Raw genomic sequence first — 25,428 nt, 5'->3', positions numbered from 1 at the left:
CATCATTGCTCTCTACAACTACCTTAAGGGAGGTTGTGTCAAGGTGGCCTTTTCTCTCATCTAATCAACTAGTGATTAGACTAGAGGGAATGGCTTCAAGTTGTACCAGGGGAGATTCAGGTTGGATGTTGGGAAAAACTTCTCCAGAAGAGTGGTCAGGGGCAGGAACAGGCTGCCCAGGGACGTGGTGGAGTCACCAATCCTGGAGGTATTCAAGAAACATGTAGATGTTGTACTGAGGGACATGGTCTAGTGGGAAATACTGATGATAGGTGGGTGGTTGGACTGGATGATCTTAGAGGTCTTTTCCAACCTTGGTGATTCTATGATTCTGTGATGGAAGAAGAACATCAGTAGGTGGAGAGAGGAAAGATGCAGTCATATCCTTGCATAGGTCTTGTGTTGATGAAAAACAAATTAAGGCCCATTTTATTTTTACATTTCAAACCAAGAAGGGAAAAAGGTGTTCCAAGAACTCACATTTGTGATTGTCAATATAGAACTTCATAGATCTGGCATGTTTAGAGTAGTGGAAGATGTTCGATGGGATCTGAATATTGCTTTCTTATTCCCTCACATACCCCATGGACAGTATAGCACTGATTTGCTTCATTTTTCTTTTTTCCTTTTTTTCTGACAGGGAACCACCAACCAGACCTGCATCCTGTGGGATGAAACTGATAGGTGAGTTCTGTGGGCTTCTGTTTATTCTTATGGGCCCAAGTGTTTTTGGAGTGAAATCAGCACAGTTTATCAGTGATGCATTAGTCTGTTGTAGTTGCTTGCACTCTCCTCTACTTAGTTTTTTCTTGTGTCAAACTTAATGACTGGCAAAGCCCTTTGCCATAGTAGGAACAATTCCTTTCTTCTTATAGATGCATCTCTCTGTTGTGTATTACTGCCAGTCCTACATTTGAAGAACTGCAGTCAGTTATTGCCAGTGTAGCCCATAATTAGTCCTGTGTGCTGTAAGCATTGTGTACCTATAGCAGGAAATCATCTCAGTTTGAGAAGGAATGTTTCTTCTTCTGTTCACTGGGAGCTGTGTATGTGTTTTCCTTTGACTTCAGCCTCCATTTTGCAAAGGTAGATTTCTCATTCTGATTCTTTCAGTTTTGGACTTTGCAGCATGAGGAATAAGTGAGACCCAGGTTCGTGGGATCATCTGCTGGTTGCTCTAAAATGAGCAAGATGTATCTGTGTTTGGTTCTTTTCAATACTCAGAACCAAACTGTGCACCATAAGGAGAGTAGTGCAAAAGTAGAATCTGCTGTTGCAAATGTAGCCTACCATGGTTTTGTTATTGTGATATAATAATATGATTTCCATGATAATTCCTGCCATAGCTGACTCTGATCAGGATTCCTTGAGTGATACAACTGTAGTCAGCAGGGAAAAAAAATCCGAAGTTAATAAAAAGGGCCAGCACTATGGATTCCGCATGGAAAATAGTTGCCAAGGATTTTATATCTTTAAAGAAAAACAAAAAATAAACCACCACATTTTGAAAGTGCAGTCTTAAATCCTGAATGAACTTGATGGGGATCCAAAGTGTTTCATTTAATGATGTTTTTACTTCATTGACTTTTGCATCTCAGTTTGAAGACTAACCTTACTCCTTTTCTGCTTACACTCAGGTTCTCTCCTTGAGATCTCATGCATTTGGCACATATCTCTGCTTTATTATTATTTATTATTATTATCTGCAGCATCTGAAAAATGATTTTATTCTTCTCTTTTTATGCTCCATTAAGTAGCTTATACACACATAGGCGGGCAACATATTTGCAGTCAGTTCTTGTTGGCCTGTGATTAATTTGGCATGTATCAGTGGATCCAAATGAAAGCTGAGGAACCCAGGGAAAATATGAGCTTGTGAAATCAGACCCATGTTATTCCCCAGGGCAGCAGTGGCCCCTCTGGGTTGTAGTGAAAATTACTTCACCACTGGAGGACAATTGCTACTCAGGAGCAAGGCCTGGACTTGAGTGCTGTGGTGACCTCATGGAGAAAGACACATGTGAAATAAGTAAATTAGGACTGTACTATATTATCTGTGTGCCAGGTCTGTAGGTCAGCCCAGAGTAGAGGGTTGTCTATAGGTGGGCAGACTCAAGGCAAGGCTTGAACAAGGGCAGGATTGAATCTCCTGTCTTTCTATGCTGGAATGGGGTTAGAGCATTTGTGTACAACTTCTTTTTTTTTTTTTTTTTTTTTTTTTTTTGGCTAGTAAAGGCAAAAATTGGAACCAATGTGATTTCTAGTCTTCTTTTATTTCTTTTGCTTCTAAAGTCCTAGTGAGAAAATTATGCCCAGAAGGTTGAAGATATTTCCTTCCTGTGCTCAGATCTGGACTTATTCCATTAAAATTTTTTTTTGTAGTATGAGAAGGAAAAGAGCAAAATTTAGTCTGCATATGGTTGTATCCAAGAGAGTATGGTGCCATTCAGATTGGATATATATCTGTCAGAATTGGCACTGATACATGCTCAGTGTAAGAAACATGAAGGGTGAGAAGCTTGGATGCCGTTGCAGAATGGCAAAGCAGTGCCCAGAACAACACTGTTGACTCTGCCTTGTCATGGGAAGTCTGGCTGCTCTGTGTGCTTGATCCCAGGGCTTGGCAACTTGTGCTTTTCTCTCTACAAGTGCAAGACGTTAGGAATTCATTCTAATCCTTACAACTCCATGGCATTCAGGTTGGACATTAGGAAAAGCTTCTCAGGAAGAGTGGTCAGGCATTGGAACAGGCTGCCAAGGAGGTGGTAGAGTCACATTCCCTGCAGGTAGTCAAGAACTGTGGAGATGTGGCAGTGAGAGATGTGGTTTGGTGGGCATGGTGGTGATGTGTTGATGGTTGGACTACATGATTTTGAAGGTCTTTTCCAACCTTAATGATTCTATGATTCTGTGATCAGAGGACGGGCTCATAGCTAAGACTGCAGCAGGTGATTTCTTGGCACTGACATTGTGGTTCTGTTGTCAGTGATGGTTTCCAAAATCCCAGCAGACTGATTGCACAAATGTTATTGCTAAAATTCAGCTTTGTGTGTGTGTTGGTGAGTATGTGCATGCATACATGCAAGTGTTTTCAGCCAGCAACACTTGCATCTTAGGTAGTTGAAAACTTCAAAATGCTGGTGTCTGCAGGTTTTGCAAGGGCATGTTCCAAAGCTAAATGTGATCCTGTAAGAATTGGCAACAGGAGCTGCAAGGTTGTTTGCATGACATTTAAAAGCTGAGTTGCCTCCACTGCTGTCTCCAAAGTCCAATGAAGGGCAAACTATGTAAACCCTGTTGTCCAGGCCTGAATGTTCACCTCAAACTTGAGCTGCACTCTAGAGCTGTCAAGGATTTTAGATCATACTTTTAGATATTTATTTCCCATTTTGAGTAAGGATTTTTAGGTTACCCTGAATCTGTTGCCTGGTACATGTTTGAGTTCATGATTGATGACTCGCAGCCAGGAAATTTAGAATAGTTTGAGTTGAAAGGGACTTTAAAGATCACCTAGTTCCAACCTCCCTATTGTGGGCAAGGACATCCATCATTAGACCATATTACGTGATTTCCCCTTTGTTTCTTACCTTCTCTTCCCTACTACTCCCTTTTTTAAAAAACGTTGGAATTTATTCCACTGATTGGCCTCAAAAGACGGTTGTGCATGTGAATGAATTTAAATAAATCCTAATTGCAAGCTCTGACCAATTTAATGGCTCTACAGCTTTATTTTGTATGGTTTCACCCTGCTGTATTCTCCATGCAACCCAAGGCAGCCTGATACGATGTTGCTTACTCAGAAGGTACTGCTGCTCCTTCCATAGCTCTGCAGGTTCCTGTTTCAAGGCTGGTCAGCCATGGGAACCTTCCCTGTGTCTCCATTCACTCATCTGATACTGTATACCTTGGAGCTCTAACGTCCATCAGATTGTAGCAAACCAACCTCTAGATTTACCCCTTGCATTTAATGTGACCAGTGTGCAGGGGCAGGAAACTCAAAGCAATGCTCACATTAGACCTTCAAATTCAAAACATGCTGTGGCCCTTTAAGACCACTTAAAATCCATGGGACATTGAGGGTTGAACTGTAAAATTGCAATTAAAATACACAAAAACCATGTAGGCATGTGCTTCCTCTAAGACAGAGTTGTTAGAGCACATTAAAGAAATAGAAAGAAACCCCCAGTGTTCATTCATTTGCATTTAGATAGATATTTAAGCTAGTATTATTAATAATGGATTTTTGATTTATTAATCCCAGCCCCTCCGAGTGACTGTTAGATTCGTGGGTGGCACCTCTCCATCTCTTTTCTCTTCCTCTTGCCCCCAACTCCACACATCATCAAGTATGAGGGGAAAAGATCAGAGACTAATTTCTGTTGTGTTCTGCACTGCAAGTATGATTAATGAGCTTAGCACTGGCTGGGTAAATTGAAAGTTGAAATCAGAGAATGATTTGGGATTCTCTGGCTCTTCTCCAAGGGTATTCATCTGAAGCAATTATTATCTGCTTAGGTCCGCTGAAGTTAAAATTCAGGCAGGATCTGGTTTCATGCTCCCTCTTTCTCTTGCTGGGATGGCATGAATGGAGTTGATGGATGTAGTCATTTTAAGTGCTTTCTGGTTCTTGCACGTTGTCTGATTTTTATATTCTACCTGCTTTGGTTTTGTGAAGAATCATAGAATCATTAAGGTTGAAAAGGACCGCTAAGATCATCTAGACCAACTTTTGACCCATCCCCACCATACCCACTAACCCACATCCCTCAATGCCACGTCTACACATTTCTTGAAAACCTCCAGAACAACAGGAGTGCCAAGTGGCAAGTGGAAGGAGCAACAGTTGCCATTTTTTAATCATTGTTAATATTGTTTTGTGATGGCAGCATTGCTTCTTGAGTTGTTACTATCTGATGCCAGAGATAGAACCATGCTAATGCTTGCAACATGCCTTGAACTGATGGCAACAGGAACCAAGCCAGCCAGATGGGTCTGGCATTTCCTCTTACACTTATGAGAGCATGGTGTGTGCAGGTGTGCCATCCAGTCCTTCACTTACAGAAAGTGGATCCAGCTGAACTACACTGAAGGGACCTCTCATCTTGCTGGTGGTGAATACTGCTTGCTCTTAGAAGTGCTCTAGCCACCAACTTTTCTTCACTTCCCTCCCCCAGATGTACAAAATAACAGCTAGGCATTATACTAACTGCTCTTGAGAGACTTTTGGAGCCTTCACAAATATTTGCATGAAGAGCTTTTTGCTCATACGAGACGAAGTGCTTTGGGAATCTGTGGTTTTAATTCAAGGACACTCTTACCTCCCATTGAGGGAGCCTATCTAGTTTTGGAAATGCAGCCCTCTCTGTTTAGGAAGGTGCTCCATACACACAGTTTGGTGTGGAGAAGATGAACTGTGCTTCAGGGAGTGCAACAAGGCTATATCCGATCCTCCTTGCTCTGGGTTGGAACTGATCCACAGCTGAGGTCAGGCAGAAATCTCACCCAAAGGTTCACAACTGGCAGAGTGGTGTTTCATGACACTGCCAAACAGAGAGGACTGTAAATCTGTTCCTCTTTGGAAACTTAAATGATCTTAAAATATAGCTCACAGATACCTGCTCATGGGCTTTTTTAAGACAATAACTGCATAATGTGTAATTTGTGTATTGGTTTGTCAAAGGGTGGCTTGTACAGTTGCATGGACTAGGGGCTGGCAGAATTGAAGATGATCACACAGAATTCCCTTCCCTTCCCTTCCCTTCCCTTCCCTTCCCTTCCCTTCCCTTCCCTTCCCTTCCCTTCCCTTCCCTTCCCTTCCCTTCCCTTCCCTTCCCTTCCCTTCCCTTCCCTTCCCTTCCCTTCCCTTCCCTTCCCTTCCCTTCCCTTCCCTTCCCTTCCCTTCCCTTCCCTTCCCTTCCCTTCCCTTCCCTTCCCTTCCCTTCCCTTCCCTTCCCTTCCCTTCCCTTCCCGTCCCCTTTCCCTTCCCCTTCTTTCCCTTCCCCTTCCCCTTCCCATCCCCTTTCCCTTCCCCTTCTTCCCCTTCCCTTTCCCCTTCCCCTTTCCTTTCAATCATTGTTGTGTTTATACATTATGTTTATATTGTGTCCAGCGATCTCAATAATATGACAGTGCAAATGATTTTCCTGAAATTCCTATTTTCAGGATGGGATCTCTAATCTCTAGTCTACACAGTTCCGAGATATCCAAATTCCTGACTGTATGTCCTACAAAATTACAGGAAAACTTTTCACTGATGCATGCTGCATGTACCATAAGGAGCAGGCCCAGCATTGGCTGCATGGACTTTACCCTGCTTGTTTAAAGCCTCTGATGCATTGGATAAAAAAGAAAAGCATAATTGTTTTTTTTGTTCTCTGTGCCTTCCAGGGTGTTAATGCAATTCCAGTCCTTGTGGTTACTCATTCATTTCTTTTGGAGGCCATGTAAAACGTGTGCATTTCTTCTAGAGAGGGTTTCTATCTACAACATCCCATGTGGACTTTCACATTGGCCCATCACATCCATCTCCAAATAACTGCCCTTTTGAAAGACAGTTTCTTAACAGCAGGAAACAGCTTCCCTTTCCTTCTGCACACCACCTAGTGCATTCCTGGCCTTGCTGCAGCTGTAGATCAAATGAGAACACAGCTATAGTTGACAAAGATTGATGAGTCTGCTTGAAAAAGATTGAAAGGAAAGTCTGTTACAGCCCTAAAGCCCCATAAGAAATCAATGCACTTCTTTCCTCTTTGGACCAATGCATGGAGTACTGTGTATCTTACAGATTTTCTACCGCAACACTGCAGCTGCAGGTACATCCTTCATGTGATCCTATGCAGGATGTCTATGCTGGGCTTTGCCAGTACCTCTATTCCAGCTCTTTTAATTAATATCTTCAGTTTTAGCTCCAGCTGCAAATGCTGTCTTTCTTGGCTTCTCTTGTGGAGGGATTGAGGGAATGGCTATGAACAGAAGCAGCACAGTGCTACACAGGAACATGCTGGGTGGTTGATCTGAATTGCTGCTCAAGCCCATTAGTTCCTCTGTTTTAAACCCAGCTGAAAGTAGCTTTAATTCAGCCTAGCTGACTGCACCTTCAGTGTGCACTCAGTCACATTGAATTATAGCCCCAAGAGCCGGTTTTTAGCACTAAATGAGAGTGGTCATGGCAGGGCTTATGCAGTGAAACCAGGTCACGTCTCCAGTTCTCAAGGATTTGGCTTCCCTGCTTGCTCAGGTAGATGAGTCCAGGGAGCAGGTGCTGGTGCTGCTGGAAGTATAGACCAGAATTGCTTCCAAGGGACTGCTTGGCCTTTGCTAAGCTACTCACCAGCAGTCACCATTGTCTGTGGGACTGGAAAAAGCAAGAGATGACTTTTTCTCTTTCATATCACAGGATGCAGAAGCTGAGCAGCACAGTACAGGGCTTCTGCTGCCTGCCAGCAAAGCATGGTTTAATAAATCTTGACAGAAAGGAAAGAGAGGATTCAGAGGCTTTGAATCAAATGCTGCAGCTTTGCTTGCTATCGAAAGGGTCAGTAGTATGGACAGAATCAATTAATTCTGTTTATGGAACGGGCAGAAGACACACACTGAAGTCTGGAAGGCATTCCTGTTGGGAAGAGCCCTTGGGTTCAGCAGGACAAGTTGCAGCCTTGACCCAGTGCAGGATATGTGCTGTGATCCATGGTACCACATGGATCAGGACAGGGTTGCATTTTCCTTCCTTCATCCCTGCTTGCTCTCCTTATTTCCAACTGTTTGCTCTGAAGCTACAGCATCCTAATGCAGATGGGAAAGAACAAGTTTAGCAGCCACATTTCCCTCTATGGCCACCTGGCAGAGAAACCTCAGGCTGCTGAGGGTGTCTGATGACACATGGTGGCAATCCAGCTTGTCCTCTCAGGTTGTGTGAAGCAGAAAAATGGGTGCTGGACCCATTCCCTGGCATATTTTTCCTGCATTTCATTCAGTGTTTGCCTGCACATCCCTGTATGTGCTGAGAATGTAATAACCCAGCATAGGCAGCTGTCTGTGCTAATGGAGAGCTCTGATTCACAGCTCCAGACCTCTGAGTGCAGAGTAAAAAAGAAAACTTGAAGGCCATCGTTGGTGTACTCTACCTCCAATGACTCAATAACCAATGAGGTGCAGCTTTGAAGCATCTTCAAGGCAGACTCAGGTGTATGGAGGAGAGAAAAACATCTACGGTGTCAGTATGTGAAAATTCAGAGCAGATTGCCTGTTCCTCCATGCACTCTTTTGCTGGATTGATTTATTCTCCCTTTTATGAGTGCAAGAAGTCTTATCTAGATCCAGAGTAAGATGTTCCTCTCTCTACACTTGTCTTTGGAGCATTGTTTCTCTTTCTTGGAAGCTAGAGGTTGCAGGAACATGACATGGGAAAGTGTGGCATTGCTACAACTATCTCAGGGCCAGGGTTGTTCAGAGCACAAGTGATCAGCTGTAGGTGGGAGCTCAAAAAAGTGTCCTCTCTGTCTCTGCTTAGAGCACAATAAAAAGTCTCCCTGTCAGACTTTCCTGCTCAGATTTATTGCAATACTGAGCCAAGTTCTGATGAACTTCTCAAGGTCTCTCATTTGTGATAAAATTTATGGACTGCTCAGCATGCAAGCCAGAAATCCAGTAATACACACCATCATCACAACTGTTTAAAACTGCTCAAATAATGGGGACTCCAGTTTTCTTTAAATCTATTGACTACCTTGTGCAAATTTGGTCTTTATCAACTTGGCTGAAGAAAACCCTACTAAGTTGATATTTCTACTTTCTTAGTCGTTTTGTGAAGCAACCACTAAAGAACAATATCACAGATTCCAGAGCCCAGGTGATGGATTGTCCTGCAGTGGGGAAATAATGAGGGGACAATATTGTCACTTCCAGTCACAGATATCTTGCAGAGTTCTTGCTTTAATGGTGGGAGCCCATACGAAATGATCAAGGTGCAGAGAAAGATTTGTGCATCCATCTCATTGCTTAGAGATAGGTAGGGTTGATGGATGCACTGGGAAATTGCTGAAAATTGGGACACTATGAATAAGGATAGGGAAAACTTGCCCCTTTTTAAAGAGGAGAAAAGGTTTTATTTGCATTTTCACCTGACTGTTTCTATACTGTACTGGGAGATGAAATGTTCTGCTAAAATACAGAAGCAAAAAGAGGACACTGTGCCTGGGATACAGCCTTCATCTAATTATGAACTTTCTGTATGTCTGGACAAATCAATGTAAGCTTTGTGCCTCAGTTTTCCATGAATCTATTGCACTAATAACATCTGACAGCTTTTGAAAATGTCATGAAATTTAGGAGTGAGGATCTCCATTAAGTGACAATAAATAGGGAAAATAAGCATTATCACTTATTACTGAGAATTGATTGTTCAAAAAGGGAGATTTGTGATTGAACAAATTTTCTCCATGTGAGATAAAGTCACATCATGTCAGCTTTGCCCATTGTGCGTTGGTTGCGTGAACAACAGCAAGTGAGGAAAGGTGAATTTTTGCCTTCATGAAGTAGAACAGGACCACACAGGCTCAGGGCAATTGCTGCAAGACCAAGCATGTGATTGTACAGGACACCTCCATGTCCAGGGAAATCTAAAGGTGGCCTCTCAGCTGCGTGGCAAAGCAGATTAGTAAACGCATGCAGGAGCCAGCCAGCTCTGTCAACCAGCTCGATACAGAGAGTGACAGCTTCTTCCACTGCAGGGAAAATCATCGTCTCGCATCTGATCTGCTGCTGGAGCTGGCAGAGCACATTGAGTCATAGGGCAGGTGGAACTAAGCTCCCCTGGAAGAATCTGAGCAAAGCCCTCCTGCTGGCTACCCCCAGACCCCTTTCTGTGGGGCTGCTCTCCAGCCACTTGTCCCCAAGTCCTTTCAAATGTCCAAGGTTGCCCCATCCCAGGTGCAGAAGTCAACACTTGCTCATCTTAAATGTGATACAGCTGGTGATTTCCCAGATTTTGTTAAAATCTCTCTGCAAAGCCTCTCTACTGTCATGAAAGTCAACAGTTCCTCCCAATTCAGTGTCATCAACAAGCTTACTTAGTATACCATCAAGTCCTGAATCCGAGATATTGATGAATAGAACACTGATCTAGTGACTTCTTTAGTGATGGGCAATCCTACCCATGACAAGGGCATTGGAACTGGATGATTTTTGAGGTCCCTTCTAACCCAAGCCATTCCATGATTCTGTGATTCTATCAAAACATTAAAAAGAATTGGCCCTAAAATGGAGCCTGGAAGGATAGGTTCTCTTCATGCTGACCAGTAGATTTACTGGAATTGCTTTTAACCCTCTGTCAGGAGCTGGAGAAAGAATACTAACTGATGCAGCAAGGCCAAATGGTCCCATTAACCACTCTGGGCAGTAACATGGCACGTAATGATTTTCAGACTTGTCAAGGTTCTTTCTGATACTTTGACCCTTTGGATCATGTATATTAATCTTCTCAAACTGCCCTCTGCTTAAGGTGGTTTAATGTACGTAGGTAATGTTGATGTGATGGTTAATAAGGCAGAGAGTTGTTCCTTGACAGAGAGCTGCCAGAGAAGAAATTCACTCTTCACTGGAGCCTGGAGCCTTGCAGGAAGGCTCCAAGTATGACCCACCAAGAGCTAAGATCTTCCTAGGTTGAAATCTGCAGCTTTGAGGACAGTCTTCCTTGGTGTGGATGAAATAGACAGCAAAGCATTTGGGAAACTCATCAGCTCCCCTTGGCTTTTGTTGATGTATCCAATCTATCCACCAGCTAGCCACAGGGACAAGAACATCGTTAAAGGAAAGGCTCGTAATTACAGTGAGGAATTACTGTCTGTCCTCAAAATCCTGACTGCTGTCATCTACAAATGGAGAAGGACGTGCAAAAGGAGAGAATTATCCTCTGTCACTAAGCGTAGAGCTTAACCAGAACCTCAGAGTCTCTGTCCTCTTCTGTGATTGTATTGGAGGTTATGAACAAAAGTCAGCTTTGTCCCAAACTAGGAGATGCACTGGGGTCCAGAGAAGATCCAGGAGAGCTCTATTAGGTTTTGATGTGGATATTATTGGTGGATATTATTGGTAGATATTAATGGTGATTTTAGGTCATGCACCCAATTTTAAGGAATGCTGAACATCCTTCAAATGTAGGCAAGGCTCGTGAGCAATGCAAGGGCATTCTGAAGGGTTTTGCCTAGCAGTCTTCAGTGTAACCAATATACCAATATACACATGATTTATATGTATCTATATACATGTATTTTTTTTTGGTCTGATTTCAGCCTTAATACTGCCAGCACTGAGGCTGGGGCACAAGTACAGCAGATGCTGTTGCAGGTCTTTGGGATGTCAACTGGAGTATATAAGCTTTCCATTTTCCAACAGGGCTGAATGAATGATGCAGCATTCTGTCATGGAAGTCAGGGGCTTTCCAGTCCACGTGTCCCATGCATGTTCCAAAAAATGTGTTGACAATTATGTGCCAAGGGTCTGTTTAGCAGTGGTATCAAACAGAGCAGGAGCAAGGAAGAGTTCTGCAGTGCACATGGCTAAGAGGAGTTGGGTTCAATGATCCTTATGTATCCCTTCCAACTTGGGATATTCTATGATTCTATTAAAATTCACATTCCTTCAAGGAAAAAAAAAAAAGTGTCCTGGAGATGTCAGAAGCATGGTGATACAAGGAGAGCAGAAGGAGGTCTCTAATATTACTGTGAGATCTGGATACTAGCTGAGAAAATCAGCCTTCAGCTGCAAAGATACCTGGTGGGAAGGAATTTCGATACCCAAGGTATAAATTACACATCCCTGCACATGGGGAGTTAGCAATAGCATAGTGATGGGCAGGGCTGTAGCACATAGGGCTGTGGCTGTGTTTCAACTAGAGCATTTTGCAGTCAGTTGCACTGATCAGTCCCAGCTGAGACTCTGCTGTTCATCCCCTTGACTCAGAGTGAGGAGGGAGATGAAATTTGCTTTGCTCGAGATAGAGGCAAAAGAAACTTGCTGCTCAGGTGTAGCACATGATGGAGCAGAGACCACCACACAGGAGACCCCCCATGCCCATGGAAGGAATTGGTGTGGAGACAAAAGGGAGGTGCATCCCCTCAAAGCGTCCTCAGGAGTATCACATTAATGGGACAACAGTTCTTTTGATATTTTTTTTTCATGCAGCTATAAGAAGAAATCCCCATCCACCCCTTTCTGCTGCTTTTCTGACCATTTAGGCATCGTTGTCTCAGAAACATTGTTACAAATGGTATCACAGCTTCCCAGTTCGTTTCCACCCAATTCATTCAGTTTACAAGTGCAAAAGATGCTTTTGTTAATTGCCAGCTCTTCCGGCTCCTCCTGGGATCTGGAAAGCAGCTGAGATTGCCCTGGCTGTTACATCCTCAGCAGCAGCAAAAAGCCACTGCTGCAGCCTGGGAAACAGGGCTTGCATGGCTCCCATTACTGTCACGCCTGAGTATTTCACAGCCTTCAATGTGCTGTTATTGCAACTAGAGCTGAACAAAAAAAACCACCCTCTTTTCTAGGTCACTTACAGTTCTGAAGTTTCTTGAACACTTGCGTTTACCCAGATTAATGTTTTAGGAGAGCACTGGTGAATGGAAAAGGCAGAAGAAAGGCAAGTGTCATTTTCTTTCTGAGGCTTTTGTGGTTGCAATGTCATCAAGATGCAGCAGAACTGACAGCAATTCTCAGAATGTTTCTGCTTCTCTGAGGCTGGAACCATGGGGGGGACCTGCTCTCAGGTCCCCTGAACACGGGACTTGCAAGCAGCACTTTTGTTCTCCTGGCCTCACTGGCAAGAAAGCTATCAGAAGACGTGGCCAGTTTGTGAGCAAGGTTACTTCACTCTGACATGGCTTGTCATCTCAGGAAAGAAAGAAGGATCAAACAGGAGGGCTGAGTTTGAGCTGTCACATCCACTGTACATTTCCTGCTCTATTGTGTTACCTGTGGGCAGTTGAAGGCTGGGACCAACAGCTTTGCTGCTTTGGCCACAGAACCACAGAATCATTAAAGTTGGAAAAGACCGCTAAGATCATCTAGTCCAGCCATCAACCCATCACCACCATGCCCACTGAACCATGTCCCTCATGCCACATCTCCACGTTTCTTGAGGGACAGGACACCATCACTTCCCTGAGCAGCCTGTTCCAATGCCTGACCTCTCTGTCTGAGAAGATAGTTTACCTAATATCCAACTGAACCTCACTTGGCATAACATAAAGCTTCTTTTTCTGTCACTGTTACCTGGGAGAAGAGGCTGACCCCTACCTCACTACAACCTCCCTTCAGGGAGCTGTAAGGGCAGTAAGTTCTCCTCTATGCCTCCTCTTCTCTAGATTAAACAATCCCAGTTCCTTCAGTTGCTCCCCATAAATCTTATGCTCCAACCTCACAGCTTCATTGCCCTTCTCTGGACATGCTCCAGGATCTTGATGTTTTTCTTATAGTGAGGGTCCCAAAACTGAACACAGTACTCAAGGTTCTATTTCACCAGTGCCAAATACAGAGGCATGATCATCTTCCTGCTGACTGCATTGCTTCTGATATAAGCAAGGATGGCTTTCTTGACTACCTGGACACGCTGCTTGCTCATGTTCAGCTGAGTGCTGACCAACACCTTCACATCTTTTTCCTCCACATAGCCTTTCAATCATTCTGCCCAAAGCCTGTATCAACACATGGGTTTGTTGTGACATAAGTGCTGGACTCAGTACTTGGTCTTGTTGAAGCTTGTACAACTGGCCTCAACCCACTGATCCAGCCTGTACTGCAGGGCCTTCCAGTCCTAACATTTTCCTCAACTCCACATTCAGTGTGTGCTGGAAACCTTGATTCACAAGCCAGCAGTGTTTGTAAGGTTTTAGGGTGGGTAGGAGGGAATACAGCAAGCTCACACCTGCATATATCTTAGTGCTGCCATTTCCAAGTTTTTTTTTCTCATTAGGACCCCCTGATTATGAAATCAAAATGTACTCATCAGCTCTATCCCAGCTACACACACATTGACATACCTTGGCTCTCCTGATCCTCTTTTCCCAAGTGGTTTTTTCTCCCAATGGAGCAAAAAACTTCCTTCTATGCAAAATCTCCATTGCTTACTCATAGAATCATAGAATTATTAAGGTTGGAAAAAGCCACTAAGATTACCTAGTCCAACCATCAACCCATCACCCATGTCCACTAAACCATGTCCCTCAGTGCCATATTGCCAGTGCTCATTTGTTTCTCTACTCAGTATGCTCCCCTCTCCCCACTTTGTCAGCTAAGATTGGGAGCAGCAAAAGGAACCTTCCTTATTCCTTCTTTGCAGTCGCAGATTGATTCCTCCTGCTTGAGACTCCTGGCTCCAGACACAAGCATGGTTATTGAAGGCAACATCTGAGCAATATGCATCTTTGCTGAGCCAGAGGAGAAAGATTTCCTAGGTTTTGCACTTCATCTGTGGTGGTGATACTAGCTGGCTTTTTCCCATGTTCTTTTCCTCCCTTATGACAAAAATGTCCTTGGAAAGCTGAGTATTATCCTATTATCGCCTGAAAACCTGGGATCATAGAATCACAGAATCATTTGAGTTGGAAGGGACACTTAAAGGCCATCCAGTCCAGCTCCCCTGCAATGAACAGGGACACCTATAGCTAGATCAGGTTGCCCAGAGCTCCGTCCAGCCTGACACTGAATGTCTCCAGGGATGGCTGCATCCATCACCTCACTGGGCAACCCGTTCCAGTGCCTCAACCATCCTTAATGTAAAAATCTTTTGTCTTACAGCCAGTCTTATCTCTTCTCTTTTAGTTTGAAACCCTTTCCCCTTTTCCTATCACAACATACCCTGAAAAAGAGTCTCTCTCTCCTATAGCCTTATAATATCTTAAAGAAGATACTGGCAGGCTTGCTATCAGATCTCAGTAAGTGTCACAGTAGGAAAAAGTCGTGGGATTTCTGAGTTTCCCAGCTTGAGATGCACATACCCTGTCCTGCTCTCTCCTTAGCTGAGCCTCACAAATCAGTGCCTTGATAGCAGGAACTGGTTTGCACTCCACAAGGACGTTGCAGTGCCCAAGGAATCCGCACAGGTCTGCGGGAGGTGCAGAAGGTTTTGGTACTCAGCTTGCCAAGGGAGAAAACAGTGACAGATGAGTTTGGCACTGCTGTATGTATATATTAGAGTGTATTTTCAGGCAGTTTGGAGTGGAAGAAAGGACGCTTCACCCCTAATATTGTACCTTCTTCTGCGTGATTTCTGTAATAAAGATCATCCCTGATACTGCAAACTACGGGTAGGACATCTTTCAGTATAAATTGCTGTAACCAACATGGCTATCATTTGTGCTGCCTTATAATTGGCAGGTATTTAATTAGGTAAGGAGTATTTCCGCGTCCTGCTGCTAAGTGGGAAGTCAGAAACTCCCCATCGGGTGAACACACTTTGAGTCCTCCAAAGCCTATTAGTGCAATGCAGCTTCATTTCAGCAGACAAAAGCAGTGCAAATTTGCACAGATGCTGCAACAGCTGTCTGATTTGGACAAGCAGGATGACTGGGGGCAGGGGTGCTGCTGGAGGTGCGAGATCAAATACGCTGTCTGGGTTTCTTGGAGAGCACTCTGTCCTTTGCTTTGCCCAGATGTACAGAGATAAGGGAGGAGGGAGGAGAGAGCTTAATGGAGAAATGGTGCTGGGAGCAGAGAGGTTTCCACCAGCCTGCATATCCGAAAGCCATTTTCATTATCAGAGAGTGGCTTTAAAAGGTTTCGATAGCAATCCCACTTTGCACAAGGAGCTGGCAGAATGTTTGGTTACCAGCAGAGCTTTGGTTAAGTACATTTTCAGCAGCAAAGCTGGGAAACAAGTGCCCCTCCTCCCCTGTGACCTGCTTTCCCGAGAAAAGCACAAGCATAGCCATGCTGCTTTGCTCAGCACCTGCTCTATTCCCGCTCTTTGCAAATGCTTTTCTCGCCACCACATTCATCTGGTGGAGGGAAAGCAAGAATTAGAGCAGCCCTGACAACAGCCATGCTGACCAAGTAAAACAGACCCGTTGGATTTGCAGCAGTGGGGAAAATCTTCCAGCAGGAAAGCCTTTGCCAGTTTTGCAGGTCTGCAGCCTCCTGCCAGGCTTGTAGCATGGTGGAGAAGTTTGTTCTCTATTTCCACCATGATCCTCAGCCCTACTGACCATGGCTTTCTGCATCCCTGCATCCCCACTGCTGCCATGCATGTCAAATTGTGGTGAAGTACTGTTCCCAGCGGCATATCTCAGGGCTCAGTCAATGAATCCCTCTCTTTCTCTGCTCACTGCTCTTTTCCCAGCTGAGCATTTCAGGGTCTCGCCCTGTATCCCCTATTGATCTGGGTCCTGCCCCCACAGGAGCTGTTGGCACTGACCCTCAGCCAGAAACCATCAGATCAGCACCCAAGGGAGCTGGGTTACTCAGAGAGAGAGGGCAATGTGATCGTAATCATCAGCATTTATTTATTAGCATTTATTAGTACATCAGCCTCCTCGCTGCATTAGCATCATCTTTATTTCCCAGAGGTTTCCTCCTCTGCTGCTAATGTAAATCCAAAGCAAACCCTCTTGTAAATTCATATATACACCCACATAAGTTGAGGCAGAAATTACACCGCTCCCACCAGGGTGGATTTTTTTATGTTTTGCTTTACATTTTCCTTATCCTCACTCCCCCCAAAAAACCTGTAACAACCTGGCGTGTAATGTGACAGGACATCCATAGCAGCTATAGGCACAGAATAACGATGAGCAGCGATGCAGCACTCCTAAACCAGGATCCAAATGACCTTCAGGAACAGGCAGCTGCCGCTTTCCAAAATGTGAATGGGGAACAAGGGACGCACTCCAAGCATTCAAGGGGCTGTCAGCTCCACTTCTCTCGGCTGCTCAGCTTCCATGAAATGCTCATTTTGCAGAGTACAGAGGAAAAGGAGGCCAAAGAGAAAGGAGGGAGCAAAAGAAAAGCGCTGGCAGAGAAAAAAAAGTGCAGCGAGCTGAACCTGCACAATCTCAACTTTATCCTTGTGTGAATGAGTGCCTTTCGCTATCACCTGGCTTTTTGAACTCCTAATTGCACCTTGGGGCTGATTCACTGCAGGTCTTTGTTTTGATTTTGGTGTTTCCCTGAGGTTCTGACCAATTGTTCTAGCAAGGCTCAAAGCTCTGCCCAAGAAGCAGGGTTGTATTGGAACAGACAGGGCAACACTGATAGAATTAACCTCACTGTGGTCTGTACGGCCATGAAGCATTCTGCATTGCCTACAAGGACCTTATTAGGATGTTTGAAAGAAACGATGAAAACCCTTCAGTGTATTAAGAGGTTCATTCTTTGACCCTTCATTTCCTCCACCTCTATCTTTACTCTCATACAAACAGGTCATAGGTGCTCCACTCCAAAATGTGAGCTGCTTGTGCTAGGAGGAGGTGGCAAAGCACAAATGACCTTTTCTTCTGGCAATCCCAGAGCAGCGCTGTGAAATGGTGCAAACACTTAATGTGCTGTGATGGGACCTGTATCTTCCATGCCCAACATGGAATCCGGAAACATCAACACCGGAGGGTGTCCTGTCTCACCTGCTTACAATTTGATGAGGATGCTGGCTGAGCTCCCTCATGTTCTGCTTCAAAAAGAGCAAGTGGGAAAGGTGCACTTCCACCTCGAGCTCATCCACTGTTCTTTTGGAGGTATTGGATGTAGAGCTAAGAAAAGCTCAGTGAACAGACAGCCCCAAAGGGCTCAGCACCCCCCTAGATTTTGAATCATTTCAAGGTACCATTTCAAACTTCCAATACCATTTCAAAATACTGATATTATTTCAAAATACCAGTAACGTTTCAAAATACCAGTATCATTTCAAAATATTTGCACCATGCTGGGCTTTTTTCAGAGGACTTCTCACACTCTTTCCCTTTCACCTAAGATAGCAAGGACTTTCTCTTTTTTAGCTTGCTTCCCTTTGCTTTGCTGTTAATTCCCATTTCTTAGCTGGAAACAGTGCAGTGAAGCTATCCAGACTTCTCAGGTCCAGATGTATTTGTTACCGTGATCCAGTTGGATCTGTGAGGACTTTATTCCCAGGAGATTTGTGTGGGTTTTGCTAAGTGAATTGAAGTAATTTGTACCTTTAAAAGACTGCATTTCTCTCTTGGTTACAGTTAATCTTTAATCCGGCATCTTCATCTTTGCCTGCAGCACCTTAATTTGGCATCTTGATTTAATTTCTTTTACCGTCTGCTACCTCCTTCTATTCCCAGCCCCTCTGTCATCTGCCTGATTTATTTTTCTTTGTCTCTTTATCCACTAGCCCTGCACTCAGCCATTAAAATGTTCTGATTTAGGCTTCTAAGAAGCAGCGTACCCGGGGGCTACGTGTTTGTGGCCAAAGAGTCATCCTGGCTCTGGGGCAGCCTGTACTCTTTGAGTCAGAGCTGGGACTTCTGCAGCAGTATTTGTTGCTGGTTTGCAAGGTGCTGTGTACAGGTAGACAATGTATTTTTTGTTTCTCCATCACTGATTTTGCCACAAAAAAAAAAAAAAAAAAAAAAAAAAAAAAAAAAAAAAGTGGGGAGAGTGGCAGGTTTGTTAGGATCATTTTGGAGAAATGGAGGCTGATAAACAGGCAGCACAAGTGGCAGGGATGTGTACCAGAACTGGGACTTGCAGGCTCTATGTTTAGAGCAAATAATGCACTTTCATATTCCTCTATTCTTTCAGTTGCATTCAGCAGAGCAATGTTAGAAATCCCCAACTGGACAAGCAGTTGTTTGAAGATGCAAATCTGCTGCCCTGTCGTTTCCGGGGTCTGGTGTAAGCAGCCATGGGATGATGGCTGTGTACATCTTCCCATGCATGTCCAGCATCCTTTTGTTCTCTTGTGCTGTGGCTGAGGGCTTGGAGGGAGCTTTGAGTTCTTTTGGGCTCCATTTTTCATCTATGAAGAAGTCAAGAAGTATTTGGACTATAATCTCAAACACAGGGTTTGAATTTGGGGTGGTCCAATGTGGAGCCAGGAGATGGATTTAATGATCCTCGTGGATCTCTCCCAGCTAAGGTTATTCTATGATTCTATTATAAATGCTGAGCTGTGAGCAGGACAAAGATTCTGTTTCTGAGACATCCTGACCATACATGGATGGGATGTGATATCTCTTGCCAGGTGTTTTGTATTGCTTTCACTCCCTTTAAACTGAAGGCATTTATACATACTTGACTAGCCAAAGGGAGTGTTTCCAGCTTGTTAACTGCTGGCTGCAATGTCTTACAATTATTTTGGCATCTGGCAGTCTCAAAAAGCATTTACTACCTTGTTTTTCCATTTTTGCTAAGCCTCCTTTCCTCTGAGACTTGATTGTGGGACCGTGATGTCCAGGCGCATGCACACTTTAATGCACCTGGTTCCTCTAAGGATTTCCCCTGAAATGCTTTCAGCACATATGACAAGGCTGCTGCTTATCACTTGGTGTGCTGCATCTGATTCTTCCTAGCATAATGGGACCAACTGCATAAGCAGCCACAAGTCTTTAATGTGATGGGCTTTCCGTGGTAATTGAGAAATTGTAGCTGGAAAGCTGATATGAAAGCTGAGAGAGTAAGCTGAACACTTTGGAGTCTAACTGGAACATACACTACACATGTTTGGTAATCCAGAGAATTTCAGGAGGAACATGGCACGAACATACAACCCATTCAGTCTTACCCACTGTTTTTGTTTTGCAAGACCTGCCAAAGCATTTTGAGTGGGCTCTGAGCAACCTGATCTAACTGTAGATGTCCTTCATTTCAGAGGAGTTGAACTAGATAATCTTTAAGGGTCCCTTCCTTACTTCCAACTCAAACGATTCTATGATTCTATGATTTCCACTCAAGTGCTCTAATCAAAGCCATCAAAAGAGAGAAGTGTCCTGCAAAGCGTGGAACAGCAGATGTGATTGTCATGTGGAGTAGGAAGAAGGCAGACATATCACTGATTTCACCTTTTTCTTTGTTGGAGAGATGTCTTACACACTAATGAGACCATCCAGCTTATGGCTCATCTTTCCATTCTGCTGTTGTCTCAGTGGTACACTTGTCTCCACTCAATACTGTCAACTTCAGAACATCTGATGCTCTGTTTATAATACTTGGAGAAGGAGAAGGGAAAATGCTCTCAAGCTAAAAGAGGGGAGATTTAGACTGGATGTAAGAAATGAAGTTTTTAATGATAAGAACAGTGAAGCACTGGAACATGTTGCCCAGAGAGGTGATGCATGCCCCCCACCATGGAAACATTTAAAACCAGGCTGGATGGGGCTCTGAGCAAATCTAGCTGTAGATGTCCCTGTTCATTTCAGGGGAGTTGGACTAGTTGACTTTTGAAGGTCCCTTCCAACTCAAACAGTGCTATGATTCTATCCTTTCACAGTGCCTTGTGTTCTCATCTTTGTCCAAAGATGATCGTGATACATAATGGACTATTGCTCTGATATTCTGGTGTAGCAGGAGAGCTCAAATGGGACAACTTTGCTCAAAAATAAGGTTAGGAGGTATGGCCTGGGCTTGTAGCTTTGGGTAGCAATAGTAAGTTTAAGAGCACAGGCTAAAGTCTCAGAGGGATAAATCATTGATCTAGTGTGGAAAGTAGTTCAAGGTCATCTTGTGCAGTTACTGACAGGTGAGCTAACCTGATGAAGCCAAAGCTTGCAGAGTAGAGAAATCTGAAAATGATTTTTCTTCTTTCTTAAAGCCATGAAGTCATGGGATTATAGGGAGCTGTAGGCTTTTCTGTTTCTATTTCACACAGTTCTGTAGAGGAGTTGGAAGAAGTCATCCTTTTAAAGGAGAAAATCCGCAAGACAAAATGACTTCAAATATGCTACATAAAAAACATCCTCATGATACTTCAAGCCATATTCCTAATGTGAGTTTGCCTGTGAAGGGATCTGATCTGCTGTTTACTAAGCAATCACTTGAACAGGGGTCTGGAATGAATATTTCCTCAGGTTTGATCAGCAGGAGCTTATTGAAGTCTGCAACATGAATACTGTGGCACCTGACAGGGATTTTCACTTTTGTTTAAAGAATAAAGACACTGGCAGTGTACTTGGTTTCTTCATTTTCTCTTTATTGTAGTTCACAGTATTGACCTTAATGACCTGAAGTTGCATCAGGGAAGATTCAGGTGGGTATTAGAAAAAAATTCCTAATAGAAAGAGTAGTGAGGCGTTGGAGTGGACTGTCCAGGGAGGTGGTAGAGTCTCTGTCCCTGGAACTGTACAAGAAAAGGGTAAATGGGGCTTTGAGGAATATGATTTAATGGGCATGATGGTGATGAGTTGGGAGTTGGACTATGATTGTGGCATGTGATAAGAATTGCTCAGTGGCTTAGTGGGTAGGACACATGGGCATAGTGGTCCTTCTGGGGGGTCTGTTGAGATGAAATGTCTGTCCTGTGGTTGCCTTTGGCAGGGATATTTAGCAAGGAAGTTGTAATCATAGAATCACAGAATGGCTTGGGTTGGAAGGGATCTCAAGGATCATCAAGATTCAAATCTCCCCTGTAATGACAGGGAATGGACTCAGTGTTTAAGTTCCCCTTTCCCATCCCACCCATCCACATCTACAGAGAAGGGTCTTTGCAAAACAATCATAGAATCACAGTATTATTTGAGTTGGAAGGGACCTTCAAAGGTTATCTAGTCCAACTCCCCTGCAATGTACAGGGACACCTACAGCTCGATCAGATTGCTCAGAGCCCCATCCAACCTGACACTGAATGTCTCCAGGGATGGGGCATCCACCACCTCTGGGCAACCTATTCCAGTGCCTCACCACCCCTATTATAAAAAATGTCTTTCTTATGTCCAATCTAAATCTCCTCTCTTTTAGTTTGAAACCATTTCCTCTTGTCGTATCACAACATGCCCTGAGAAAGAGTCCAAACCCTTCTTTCTTATAGCCCCCCTTTAAATGTGCGTGATGCAAATTTCAGCTGTGAAACATGATGTCTGCCTTTCAGTCCTTCTGGAGCTGTGGAGCAGGAATGTGAAGGGGGGGGGGGAGTGCTCATTAATTATCAGCCACATGCTCTGGATTTTAAATGGCAGTCCAAAGCCCAGGAGGCGACTGATGTTAGGAAGTGCAGAGCTTCCTCTCCAGTGGGATGGTGTGGCCTTCTGATGAGAGTCATTACAGCTCAGCATCAGCTGTATTTACGGTGCTTGAAAAGATTATCTCCAGATAATCTTACGGCTATTTAGCTAGCCATATGCTTTATTTCAATGATAATATGTATTTCTTTGTGCGTTTTAACATTGTTTATTTTAATTAAGGTTTCAGACTGGATGCTGCATATGGACTTTTTCTTTTTTTTCTAGGGCTAATTTGTAGATAGTAAGTAACCCTATCCCCTGCAAAATGTTCCAATTCAGTTAGCCATGATTATGAATTCACAGCTGGGAGAAGGCTTTGCTTTTAACCTCCTTGCAAATTTCTCTTCCTGTCCCTTCCTCCCTCTCCAATAAAAAGAAAAGGACCTGGAGAAAATCTCAAAGATTGCGTGTCTCCCATAGGTCCTAAATCCTTTCTCAAATCATTGCTCTCTTTATTTTGCTTGTGTCAATTCTGAAGTAAATCAGCTGAAACCACCTGGAGTTATGGGCCTTTGGAAAAAAATAAATTAATATTTCTACTCTGGTTTAATTTTCCTTACATCACGCAACTGGATCAATAGTTTCTTCGTTCTTCCCTCCCTCCTTCCCTTCCCTTCCCTTCCCTTCCCTTCCCTTCCCTTCCCTTCCCTTCCCTTCCCTTCCCTTCCCTTCCCTTCCCTTCCCTTCCCTTCCCTTCCCTTCCCTTCCCTTCCCTTCCCTTCCCTTCCCTTCCCTTCCCTTCCCTTCCCTTCCCTTCCCTTCCCTTCCCTTCCCTTCCCTTCCCTTCCCTTCCCTTCCCTTCCCTTCCCTTCCCTTCCCTTCCCTTCCCTTCCCTTCCCTTCCCTTCCCTTCCCTTCCCATTTTCTTTCTTTTTTTTTTTTTTTTTTAGGAATTTATTTTAAAATAGTTGCTAATCTGATTATTGATTGTTTCTTACTGGCAGAGAGTTGTTTTGTGCAGTGCCAGGTCTGTGCTATTGAGGTGGCAAGAAGTGCCAAGCAAAACTCATAAGGATTTGAAGGCAGAGAGATCTCGGCAGCTGAGCATGAGTTAATACCATCCCCATCTCCTGGGGCTTGTTTCCAAGAAAACGAAGAGCCCCTGGGTTCAACAAAAGCATTTCATTTGGGGCCATATTTGATACAGATAAGGTGCAACTTAGGGGGTTGCCCTATAAATGCAGCATCTTCACTTCCTTCAGTGGACAACATTCTGGCAGGAGGCACTCAGCTGACATGGGTTTTAGAGGGAAAACAGATCTATCATGGTGGTTAAGTGGAGGAATGATGTGTAAAAAAATATGTATGCATAAATATATATACATCTTGGTTTTCTCTGCTAGGTATTTCTACATGTAAACGTAGATGGAGAAAGAACTTCTTCCACTTTAGTTTAACAGTGACTTTGGAAAGTTGCTTTTTCTAGCTTTCAGTGAAGCAAACAAGGAGTCCAGACAGAAGGTGTATGGATGTGTCTGTTGACTGGGAGTCAACATTGCTTGGTGGTTTGAGGAGTGACTGCTTATTCAAAATACTCACTTGACTCTATCCTTTGTAGGCCTCAATTTACTTACAGGTGATATGAGGCTGATGCCCCATTCCTGGAGGTATACAAGGCCAGGTTGTACTGGGCCCTGGGCAGACTGATCTAGTGCCCCATTTAGTAGTGGAAACCATGCCCATGGAAGCAGTGGTGGAACTATGTGCTCTTTGAGGTCCCTTCTATCCCAAGCCATTATATGATTCTGGTATGACCCTTGATTTCTTTGAAACGAGTGCAGGAAAATGCTGGATAAGCAGGTATTGTGTTGGAGCTTCAGTTTTCAGACAGATTTCTGTGCTGTCCTCAGGAGGGTTACACAGACATTGCCAAAGAGGTAAAGCACTCTAATTTCAGAAACATGTTTTTTCTAGGAGGATAGGTTCTACTCCAGCAAAACTGGACTGACTTGTACGTTGTAGCCCATGTTTTGCTTGAAGTTTAATTTATTTCTGCTTTTTCCTATGGGGCGTGAGAACCTTTTACAACTCTTTTAGCAGCCAATCAAAGATACAGAGATATATATATATATATCTTAAAAAAAAAAAAAAAAAAAAAAAAAAAGGTACAAAGCTTTTCATGTCCCTTCTTCCTGGAATCCATCCACTTTGTAATCCAGCCCTGAGGTCCTGCAGAAACTATGACTAAGATACAGTTGCCGCAGCAAAATGATTGTACATTCTTGTCCCAAGCTATTGTACAGAGCCAAAGTGCTTGAAATGCGCTCTGGGGCAGCTTTTGGCTGGAAATGAAAATTGCTTTTGGGAATCCCACAAAACGGATTAACTTTGACTTCATCTCTGGTTCTCCAAATTAATAATCTGCCAGCTGGATCCATGCCAAGCACTTGCATGACCTGCTTGGTTATCAAGGGGGGAAATGGCCCATGCGAGGCAGGAAGTAATGGAGGATCACAGCACCACCGAAGTTGGAAAAAACCTGTGGAGATCCTTTATATTATTTATGTCTAAAATGCATCCCCCATTTTTGAAGCTTCTTTCTGTTCCATTCCTCTTCCCCTAACAAAGGCTCTTCATTTGTGCAAATTCCTATTCAGAAAAGTGATTCTATTTAAGAAAGTCCTTAAGCACGTGCTTAGCTACTGTTTAAATCTACAAGATGGGGCTTAATTGCTTTTTCCCATCAAGTGCTCAAATAACATTCATAGCCATGTTGTAACATATGGTAAAACATTTCTTGTGGAACTTCACTGGAATTATACAAGAGATAAAATCTGACCACTGACATGAGAGACAGAACAAACTTGTCAGGTTTCCTGCTAACCTTTCCAGTAGAATGTTTTTTTTCATGCCAGTCTGGTTTGGGGATTTCTACAATCCCTCTTTGGCTGGCTCATAATCAGTCTGACTATACCATCCTCTAATATTCTGCCCACATTTTCCCTTTAGTACAATTCCTCTTTCTTTCCTCTCCTCTTGAGACTGCCTGGAAATAATTCTGCTTCCTTATTAGTGTACCTGGATTCAATATTTGTGAATAACTCAAATCCTGCTCCTTTTCTTTACCACTGAGCTGTGAGTAGGGGTTTTCCATTACAAGCCCTGTGTACTTTTCTGCAGAATAAAAGGTTTTGCTGAGAAAATAAAGGCTCAGTGCTGATCTGTAGATGAAACCTGTACACACAGGCTCTCAAACGCAAACACACACATGAACTCCCTTTAAGGACCTGTTCATTGCAATCCCGTTTTCTCCTCCTGCTTTTAAT

At 43.6% G+C, this 25,428-nt stretch overlaps 1 protein-coding gene across 1 annotated transcript in view; it reads left to right on the top strand.

The window, feature by feature from the left end:
* The window catches only part of ADGRB1 (adhesion G protein-coupled receptor B1), a gene marked incomplete at both ends in the record, with an annotated part of 200,316 nt that overhangs the window by 84,545 nt on the left and 90,343 nt on the right, over positions 1–25,428 (top strand). Inside the window, one exon of the mRNA XM_079533020.1 lies at positions 641–684. Within this exon, the coding sequence (XP_079389146.1) occupies positions 641–684 (44 nt within the window). The remainder of the gene's footprint in view (positions 1–640; positions 685–25,428) is intronic.

The sequence above is a fragment of the Tetrao urogallus genome (assembly GCF_951394365.1).
Source record: "Tetrao urogallus genome assembly, chromosome: 3".
Classification (NCBI taxonomy): domain Eukaryota; kingdom Metazoa; phylum Chordata; class Aves; order Galliformes; family Phasianidae; genus Tetrao; species Tetrao urogallus.
Note: the sequence above shows the minus strand (reverse complement) of the source record. Positions and strands in the feature narration are given on the sequence as shown.